The sequence below is a fragment of the Merops nubicus genome, unplaced genomic scaffold, assembly GCF_000691845.1.
Source record: "Merops nubicus isolate BGI_N331 unplaced genomic scaffold, ASM69184v1 scaffold19677, whole genome shotgun sequence".
In the NCBI taxonomy this organism is placed as follows: Eukaryota; Metazoa; Chordata; class Aves; order Coraciiformes; family Meropidae; genus Merops; species Merops nubicus.
This window is the reverse complement of record NW_008618541.1, coordinates 18657-29650: the sequence shown is the minus strand read 5'-3', so window position 1 is coordinate 29650 and position 10994 is coordinate 18657. Positions and strand designations below refer to the sequence as shown.

Here is a 10994-nt window from a genome sequence, read left to right as displayed (position 1 = left end):
TTCACACCTTAACTTGCAAACCTGAAGAGACCCTACATGCAGTGACATGAGCTTCATAAGGAGCCTGGGATGGGCAGGTATTTGGGTGCTGACCTTCAGGATCTCAGAGCACCTCTTCAGCATTGTATAACCTCCTGTCCACACTAAGCTACTTTAGCACCACACTACCTGCATTTAATCTGATTCTCAAGCTTCTTACCTGCAAGCAGGGTACCCGAGTACCTCTGCCTATGACATCCAAGAACATAAATGAGATCAGAATCTTGCTCGTTATGTTCAGAAAGCTGCAAGAATAGTTTTTACTGTTCTTTGCCATGTTTCTACAAATGAATCAGCACGACTATTGAATGTGATCCTAAAATACAGTAAAATTTGGATGAAATAAAACTACTATAGTTGGGGAGACTCCCTTCTTCTCTACAGAGGAACCCTGGTTCATTTCAGATTTTCTTTGGGAATTTGAAATGAGAAGTGAAGAAACCAACCCACTTACAGCTCTCAGGATCCTCTCCTTCAGCAGTAGCAATATACTAATCCCAGCAAACTTGCAGAGCAGAATGTTTGGACACCAGAAGGTTATAATCTGCAAATAATAAATAGAATGGGTGACTGGCAGCCAGGCTTTGCTCTGGGAGAGGCTGTGTGGGATCCACCAGCATTCTGCTCTGACTGGCCCTCACACAGCATATGCAGAATGGAAACTAGTTTCAACCAAGTGCAAGTTCCTTTGCAGGTTCTGTTTGTAAGGAATAATATTTAAAATTACAACCTACCTCAGCAATAAAAGAATAACAGCAATTATTACAGCTTTATTACTTTGAAGCCTTTTGCTGCAGCTAGCTCTAGTCAAACAGTGGAGCTGGAGGAACGTGAAGATTCTTCCTCTGAATTGTGTCCTGTCCATGTTCACACTCAGACACAAGCAGAAACCACCCAGCTTTTGGTTCCCAAGTGCTTCAAAAGAGTGGCAAGTGGTTTGAAAGTTCTTGTAACAAAGTGATCACGGCCACATCCACCAGAGCTCACCCACCACCCCCTGCTCAACACCCTCCCCACATCCCCTTCACCACGAGGCTGTGTGCAGCTTTGTTTTCCATGGAGAAAGCTCTCTGAGATGTCTCAGGTGGCATGATATGCCATGCTAAGCAGCAAACAGATTGCATTATCTGTTCCAAGAGCCATGGAAAGGAGACTATTTTTTTTACTCTTTCCTTCCACAGCAGCTTTGGGCATATTTATTAGGGGGAAGTTAACAGGCTGTGGAGAAAAGGGTGAGGAGTGTGCATGAATCCCTGAGTAAGGCTGAAAAGCAAAACCCTGGTGTGTCACCTGTAGGCTGATGGAAAGAAAGAACACTCGAGGCCATCAGAGAAAGGTGAGAGAAGCATGAACAGGACAAGCCAAGGAGAGCAACAAAACCTCTACAGAAAGGCTGTGCCAGATGTTCTGCTTTATGCCAAGTTAATGTCAAGTTAAGTTACCTTGGTCTACATTAATTGCAGACTGTTCTTAATAAATATTCTCTCCTCTAATCAATCCAACTATTCATTCATTTCCTCAGCTCACATGGCAAGCAAGGACCTCACAGATCTGGGACACAACTCAACTTTGCCCAGGTCTCATCTCTCTCTGGTTTATCACCCTGGTGAGAAGTTCCCAACACTAGTGGAGTTGTAATCTGAACACAGAAGGCAGATGAATTTTGGGTTTGTTAATAGCCTTAAAACTGCCACCTCCTAACTTCTGAATGGCTGTCTTTGCCACCCTCATACTACAATTACAGTCTGAAATAGATGATATTTATAGTATATGAGATATGCACGTTTTACCTGGCATTGGAAATTTTACATTAAATTGGTGTAATCAGTGTCTCAAGTTCTGCCTCTACTTTTTATGCAAAAAAACCCCAACCAGTACAGGTAAAATTGAAGACATTCTATCCATTGTCAGAATTATGGGTCAAATAACATATAGATTGGATTTGCTGTTACAAGTGGCATTTTTAGTGACTGATCCATTGTTATAGATTTTCAATCCAAGCTCAAAATAAGAGTCAGGAGAATATTTGTCAGCCACATCCTTGGCTGATGTAATTAATGTCCAATAACCTCCTATAAAATGAGCTGGTCTCTATCAAATCTACGGATCTATCCTAAATTAATTTCCATGTTCCTTGGTGTTGAGATGTCAAGATCAGCATCTCTATTTCCCACAGCATTAAAACTGAGAAAATCAGACAAAAAAGCAGGAAATAAACAAAAATGCTTTCAAGACCTCCCTGAACATTGCCTCCTGCAAACAAAGTGCTCTGGTTTAGTGCCAGGCAATGCCAAAACTGTGGCCCCTGAGTGAATTCCTGCTATACACCAGCAATAAAAACAGCTGCTTCAATTTCCATTATTAAAATACTTCAAGAGTTGCTTCTGGGGTTTCTTTCTCCTCCTAGAACTGCAGAGGAGAGCTTGCTCCTCCCTGCCTATGTAGGTAAGCTCTGTACTATCTGGGAAACTCAGAACTCCTCCAACTACTTCTATTTTTTTAATCTCCAAGAACCATTTGCAGTAACCACCCACAGGACCAATGAAAGTGTTTGCTTAAACCCTTCTGGGTTTTGTGACACATCTACAGATACGATTCCCCCAGTGATGAGTAAAATCTCACAGCTTGATAACTTCCAAAAACTCATAAGCCTCCCAAATTTGAATTTGTTTGTGTATTTGTACCAATTTCACCCACTCCCCGTGGTGGACAGAGAGGAGGAGAAAGGGGCTGTCGGGCTGGATAAGCTGAATATTGGAACATCATTTAAATGTCCCTGCTTCCTGGAGATGAGACATTTCAGTCTGAGCAATAGAATCATGGCAACTCCAGAATGTGTAAAGTTTTAAGAGAAATATCTGGGCAACATCTTTTGAAGAATACCTCCAAATAACTGGGACAACCTTCCCAATGGCTGTCTAATACTGTGCACTGGTAAAGCATCTTCAAGCCTGACAAGCATTGTTCTAATCACAAAGAGTTGTTATAATGAGTGAAACTGCCTTCAAAGAAGAAAGAAGTGCTTGATATCAGCACTCTGCTCAGCAACAACTGCAAGGAGAGCCAAGGCAAAGGAAAAACCAGCCTTGACCCCACTGACCCACCCCGGCAGCTCCACCACATGAGCACCAAAAGCATTCACTGCCCCCTCAGAAAAACCCCTCCCTTTATCAGCAGTCCCTTGCCCTTGGAGACCCAATAGGAAAGGAGAAGCTCTCTCCAAAGGTTTTTAAGCAGCACGAGGAGATCCTGGCACTCTGGTGGTGCTCTCACCCAGGGGTGGGTGTAGCTGGGGAGGGCTGAAGCTCTGCCACTCCTGCCCATGGCTGCAGGGCTCTGCACATCAGCTGCTGAACGCCCAGTTAGCTGGTTGGCTTAATTGCTTAAATGGAACCAGTGTATATTTATTTAATACATATAAACAAGCTTATCATTTGCCTTCTCTATGTACAGATGAATTTATATTCATTAGGAGTACTGGCACAGAATAAAATAATGTTCTATGGGCAGGAAATCCAGTCTTTTCCTTTCTTCTGGTCTGCTGAAGCGTGAAGATACAGATCTAGGGTGTGTAAGCAGCTTACTACTGACTACAAAGATGGAACCTCATTAAACATCCTGGAGGTTTTGACAGAGAACATGTTTTATGCTGCAGCAGGCCAATATGCTGACCTGAGTACCTCGACCTTGCCACAGTAAGCTACCACTGATCCCAGTCCAAAAATCAAACCCAGACCACACTCCAGAAAGGAACCCTTTATTTTAGAATGCTAAATGAGTGAGGATCTGATAGGTTTAGTGCTAAATAAAAGTGGAAATAAGGGCTGAGCTGAAAGAAGTGGAAAAAAAGTTACACACAATTCAGTGCAACAACACCTGAATGGAATATTGTATTGTACTCTCCTATTCTTTTACAGAAATGTTGTTGAATTTATGATTACAGGGTAGGATTTTGATAGGAACTCAAAGGAATTGGGCACCCAGCTATGAACACTCTTTACAATTGGGACACCTTCCTGCCTTTGTCTCCTTCCCCTGCTTCAGCAGAAATGACAAACACCAGTAGAGACTGGCAAACTGAATCTTACTGACATCCAGAAGCTAAAATTGTCCCATTTTATGCAAAGAAAGTCCTTTCTGCCTCTCTCTACATCCTAGTATACATAATTTTTTTCCCCACTTCTTCTCCTGTAGCTTCCCCACCCTGATTCCATCTCCCAGGGGCCTCTTGCTAAACTCCCCTCTGAGCAGCAGCTCTCATTCCACTCCTTATAATGAAGATTTTGGGATCCATCAACACTCTTCACTCCTGTAAACTGTCAGGAGGCTGAAGATGAACTGAGGGCAAACGTTATGGATATACCAGGTGCTGGACTGTGTATCTTTTTTACCAAACCTTCCAGTTTTAAAAGAATTGTTCCACTAACTCTGAACATTTTTGTCCATCTTTTACCGTATTAAAATAAGGTCTTGGAAAGAGAAATCTGCCCAGAAGAAACCAACCTACCTATCTCCAATGTCAAAGAAGGCCACAGTAACATGAAGTAGCAATTTTCAAGGTTTAAATCCATTTCCAATAAATGGGCTAGGGTCTAGGTGAAGCTTAAGGGTCCTCAGAGAGGTGCCTGATGTTGGTGCCACACAGAAGGGTTTCCATGGCATACACTCAGTGTGACCCTGTGGCAGCACAGGACCCTTCAAGGTTATTACTCTGGGGTTTTTTTTACAAAATTAGCTGCCCCACGAGCCCAGAGGAACTTCCTAAAGCTGGAGCCCCAAAATACTCCACACCTCCTCAGGCTGCAGAATTCAAAAGGTAGTTGCCTGGCATCACAGTACTGAAAAACTTACATCTACATAACTGCAAAGCAATGCCACATTAAATTTGTTCCAGGACCTGTTATTTGTGGAAGAAAAGTTGTGTTTTATTTGCAACCACGTTGTGTTTCTTTATTAGACTGAACCTGAACAAAATACACGTACATAGGTGTATACTCCTCCCAGAATGCAAACACCATTGGCCAGTTTCTGAGGAAGGAAGAGCATCCTCTGTTTACCTGTTCATTTGCTAAAATCCCCTAAACCCCACCTTTCTAGACTCTCTGAATCAATCTGGGACTGAAGCCAAAGGCACGGACTATATAAGACTGGGAGAGCCCAGGGGAACTACTGCTCCCGACCAACTTCAGACCCAGCATCCTTGTGCCAGACTCCACTGGGGATGGGGTTTGGCAGGGGGATGGGGGGGCCTGAATGGGCTTTCCTGTTGGCACTTTGCTGTATCCATCAGATAGGTAAGTTCTCTTTTTTATTGGGAAAAGAAAAAAATATTCTGTTTAAATCTAGCAATATCTTTTAACTCGTTTCTATCGTTCCACTTCACAGACTGTTGCATTTAAACACCATTTCATTATTTTTTTACCTCAACTTTTGTTAAATGTTGAAGGCCTGAATGGGCTTTCCTGTTGGCACTTTGCTTTATCCATCAGATAGGTAAGTTCTCTTTTTTATTGGGAAAAGAAAAAAAATGTTCTGTTTAAATCTAGCAATATCTTTTAACTCGTTTTATCGTTCCACTTCACAGACGGTTGCATTTAAACACCATTTCATTATATTATTTTTTTTTACCTCAGCTTTTGTTAAATGTTGAATATCTATTAATTGGTCTGGTTTCATTTAATATTGCCTCGAATTACTGCATATAACCACATTTGGAAGGTAGCCTTGAACATCAAACCAAAGAGAATCATTATTCATGCCTTAAAATGTCAGTTATTTGGTATCACGCTTCACAAAAGCTTTTTATTCCTGTTGCTTTTGATATTAAGGTTGAATATGAACTTTATGGGGTTTATGATATTTCAAACACTATGGTTTCTCATTGCTAGATCAGACCACTGGCCAATCTTTTCCAGTATCTTGTCACCTACGAGGAGCTAATAACAGATTCCTCAAGATTTCTTGCAGCTTCTTTTGCAAAAGACACTAGAAGGGAATATTCACATGACAATAATTTTCAGTAATTAACTGTGCATTGATAATAGTGTCAAATATTTATATAAATTACTGAGAGTGAGTGTGAGCAGGACAGAAGTTTATCCAACCCATGCAATCCATTATTTTGTGTGGGTTTTTTTTTATTCTCCTGTCTATATTATACTAATAAAAGCTCCCAAGACTGGCCCTGATGAATACAAGTAGCCCTATTAAGTCCGTGGGACAACTTAAATTGAAATTACTTGTGTGAGTCCAAGCTTGCTAAGTCAGTCCTGTTCACACACATTAACTCCTGCCCTGGCAGCTAACACTTTTAAATCTTCAGATTGCCTATGTAAATTTATCTTGCATATCATTTTCAAAACAATGACAAGTGCAAATATAATCTCAGGCTACTTTATAGTTTGTGAAATAAACACTGAAATGCTGGCAGGTTGATTTAAGCACAAAACACAGCAGTGAGAGTGCAAGCTTACATTTACAGTTCCACAGCGTCAGTCAAAGGCATCTTCAGCCTTTCACTGGGCAATAAAGTTGTTTGTACTGTGCAGTGCTAAGCTGATAAATGGCTTTGAAAAATGGGTAGTGGTTAGATAGAGTCCAGCAGACTCCCTTTTATGTGAATCACACTCTGTGGAGAATATTTTCCTGCGTCCTGAGTGACTAAAGAATATCCCAATCCCATGCCATGGTCACAAACCTTCCAAGCCTGACTTTGTATTTGGGGTTATGGATATAGATTTAGCAAGATGCATGCTGAAATAGTCTTAATAATTAGGTCAGATCCCAAATTATCAGAGTAAATGATCTCGACTGTCTTTACAACCAAGACACACTTATTTTTACCATGGTCGACCACGTGGCATTACGCAATCGCTCGATAAACCACTGCAGCTACAATTTCCTTGGGAATGGTGTATTTGCTGAGTAAACAAAAGCCCCTGCTGCTTCCCTGAGAAAAATTAACAGAGCAAAATACACATCTATACTGTTTTGCTCTGATATGAAGGTTCTCATGCTAGAATAAACATTCCATGATTCCATGCCTGCTGAGATTCCTATGGATGTGTTGACCGAGAGCAAATTCTGGTCTGTTATTAAGATGTAGAGGCTTTTGTCTCACCTGATCAGTATCAATCATAATGATATGAATATATTTACCTAATGATATTATCTGAAAGACTAACAGGAAATAGAAAATGGTTAAGCTCTGTCCTAAGTTATTTCTTTGTCCACCCGCAGTGCTCACACACAAAATTAAGTGAGAAAAGAATTCAAAGTTTAGGTGTGAAGGAAGCTGCAGACTCTGCAGCAGCTTCTAGATATGGTGAGGCTGCCCAGAACCCTCTCCTCCAAAGCCAGCAGTCTCCTGGGGACCCCTCTGGGAGCAGGGACTTGAATCTCTTCCCAATGACATCCTTCAGCTCTGGGATCAAGTATTCCATCTGCTTACACAGTGGACACAGCCAGGAGTCACACTGGAAAAGTCACTTGTAAGAAGGTGCTCCTCATCCAGTTATTTTTTAAGGCAAAGTTAGTTGTCCAGCTTTCATGGAGGTATCTGGGCTGAGGTTCTTAGGTGGAAGAAATGCTCATCAAGGAATGTAATCACCAAAGGGAACTGGGGTTCATGGCACACCCTTGACTTCAGCATTTCCCCCTCCCATGTGTCTCTCTGTTCAGTGAGATAGGTCCAGTTCTGACTCACTGGACTCTTCCCACCTTTGTATAAGGAAAAAGGGGACCTAATTTAGGACTAAATTATGTAGGCAGTTCCTCTTTGACTGAGAAATTCTCTAGAAGCCCGGAGTGCTCATCCACATAATCCTGATGAGGATTAGTCATTTCATCACCTAAATCCTTTGAGGATTTAGACTTGGCATGTTAGACTCCATGTCAGTCAACATGCTCCAAGCATGGTTATCACATGCTGCCACGACTCCCTCCTTCACAAAATGAGGTTGTAGCCATTTTTCTTTTACAGAAAAATGCCACATTTACTTACAGAAGACAAGACCTTAGAGCACCAACCCAGGAGCTCAGGGTCAGTCTTTTCTTAGGCGTGCAAGTATCCAGGAAAATAATTGTAAACTCTCAAAAGTCTCTGCCAATATCTCCTCTGGTATGGGATTGCTGGACCAGACACGGAAAGGTTCATGACTATGGACTATGTTCTCCTCCCTTGTCACTGTCCCACTGCTTTTGGCACCATGTCTCAGCTTCAGGTGGTGCAGCAAGGACACTTGGTCAAATAGAATTGCAGTATGATGCTTCAGGTTTTCTGCAGAGATGTGTTTAAACCATCCCAGAGTGAGAAGAGGGCTGGAGCAGGATACCTGGTCCTTCTGGTTACTTCTCCTGGAACCATACGGGATCAAGCCCTAAGTCTCTTGCTTCTTTTTAACCAGTTCTGTGCCTTTTCTTACTATTACCAAGCTCCTACACAGCAATCTGACTGAATGACTCTTAGCTCATGCAAATTCTTCCTGTAACTTTTTCAGATGTTAGAGAGATATAGTGCAGCAGTAAAATAAAGGCTGTGATCCAGCCATTGGAATCCCTTGCAGTGAGTTTTAAGGGAAACAAAGCAAGCAGACATGCATGACATGATATTTGGATCTCAAACTCTGCATTTCTAATAAAAAGGTTCTTTCTATAATTACATTTCACCTTTTTGGGGGGGCCTGTTTCAGTTTTTTTCTAATGTGATAAAGGCCTCACCCCTTTGTCTTACAGGGGTGTATCAGGGTCCTTTGGTCCTATCTAAATGCTTTGCTTTAAAAGTTCAAACAGAGAACATTGTACAGAACATGGTTTTTTAACATTTCCTTTACAGGAGCCCAGACTGAAAACCAACAGGCAACAGGAAGCCAATACAATGAGGATGTTCAGCAGAAACAGAACTGTACGTTCATTTATACTATTTGTTTTTATTTACTATATCTCTACTAGGTAATAGAAACAGCTGAAAAAATCTCCTTAGCATATTGCCAGTAAAGGCAAATAAAGCTAAATCTCTATTAACCAGCCTCTCTCTATAAGAACAGCAATGTCTTCATTGGACATCAATTGCTAATTAAACAGTATGGCAGTATTTGTGTAATAAATAACTAAGGAAAGAGCTGTGTGTTTGTAGGGGCTGTATGTGTGTGAATATGGAGATGACAGAAAATCAGAGTGTATGTGTGGGATGTTTGGTTCCTTACAGACAAGGAAATGGGCTTTGGTTTAAAAGGCTCGTTAAATGCAACCACAGCTTTGACAAGCTGTGAAGTTGGTGGCTGATGTTGGGGAAATTAGGATGGCAACCCAACTTTGGCGAGTTTTCCCAAGGAATGATTTGTGCTCATTCTGTACAACTGGTTTTTGGGCAGTTCTAAAGGTTTGCAGCCCCTTAACAGACAAATACTAAGCAGAGAGCAAAGGGGATCATGAAAGTTTTTATTCCCTCCTTACAAAGAGGTGTAACGAGAAGGCAGCTATGGATTTATACCAATAACAGGCTAATTTGGTACAGCTTAACCCTGGGTAAGGTTCAGTGTGTCTGAAGCACTCCAATAGGAAGAGTGCATATTAATAATTAATGAAATCAATTTTGTACTGTTATACTAGTTTGGGGTTTTCTTACTTTTTCCCCCCAGCTTCTTCTGGAGCCTCATCTAAGGTGAACATCATCCCACCAATGCTGACAAACCCAGTAATAACACGTAAGTAAAGGAAATGAAATATATTCAATAAGTTTTCAGGTTTAGGGGCCATAGACAGAGGAATCCAATACAAATAGGGAAAGTCACTGGTAAAGGAAGTGATGGATTATTAAGAGTAGAAAGGGGGTGACTGAGGAACGTAACATTCAACTGTTATCTTAGCTGAAATGTGGGCAACTAATAAAAGTAGCTGAATGAAACTATTACCATTTATAAGAGTATATAGGATGAGTAACAGATGTAACGAGTGAAGAATCAATACAGAGTTTTATAACAGACGGAGAGAAAATAACAAATGGAGGTAGGCAGGGGAAAACTTTTTGTCATTGATGACAAAAACAAAGCCTTGGACAAGTTGAGTTTCAGCACGTTAAGGGTGGGAATCAAGTAATTTGTTTTACACCTAATTTTAATCCACAGCTTCCAACCCCGCCCACAACGGCCGCGTGTGCAGCACGTGGGGCAACTTCCACTTCAAGACCTTTGATGGAGACATCTTCTCCTTCCCTGGGCTCTGTAATTACGTTTTTGCCTCCCACTGCAACACCCCCTACGAGGATTTCAACATCCAGGTCAGGAGGGTGGTGGTGGACAAGGCCCCCACCATCAGCCGCATCACCATCAAGCTGGAGGGTGTTGCCATCGAGCTGAGGAAGGACGTTGTCACCATCAATGGCAACAGGTAAGTTTAGTCATGGCCCTTGTTTGGTAACCATGGGCTTTGTTTGTTTCAGACATGCTGAGGACTTTGGTGGTTTTGGGGAGGGAAAAAATTGTGCATTCGTCAGTAAATCTGACAAATTTACCAGTGTAAATAATGACTAAGCTGTTATTAATTCCTCTGACAGCAAATCAGTCTTTCCCTTAGAGATCATCTCAAAAATAAAATTTGGATGAAAAATCCTAATGGTTTTGGATGAATCCAAATTCAGAGTCATATTTGATGATGCTGGACCATCTTTTAATCACTTTTCTTTCCACACAGCACTATTTTAGAATCCCTACAGATGATGGATACCACAAGCCATATTTTTTTCCCCTCTTCTCAAACATTTGGATCAGAAAATACCAAGAATTCTCTCTGCTTTTTCCCAGAGTTCAACTGCCATACAGCCAATCTGGAACTACGATAGAAGAGAGCAACAATTATGTGAAAGTTGCCAGCAAAATGGGCATCATGTTACTGTGGAATGAAGATGACAGTATCCTGGTAAGAACTGCTCCTGGACCTGCCTACACCTTCAGAGACCA

General features: G+C 41.5%; 1 protein-coding gene across 1 annotated transcript in view; it reads left to right on the top strand.

Annotated features, from left to right (window-relative positions):
* Nucleotides 1-8872: 8872 nt before the first annotated feature.
* Nucleotides 8873-10994, top strand: part of LOC103776006 (mucin-5B-like) — a gene marked incomplete at both ends in the record, with an annotated part of 20547 nt that continues 18425 nt past the window's right edge. The window contains 4 exons of the mRNA XM_008943485.1: nucleotides 8873-8941; nucleotides 9678-9743; nucleotides 10164-10425; nucleotides 10839-10953. Of these exons, the coding sequence (XP_008941733.1) occupies nucleotides 8873-8941; nucleotides 9678-9743; nucleotides 10164-10425; nucleotides 10839-10953 (512 nt within the window). The remainder of the gene's footprint in view (nucleotides 8942-9677; nucleotides 9744-10163; nucleotides 10426-10838; nucleotides 10954-10994) is intronic.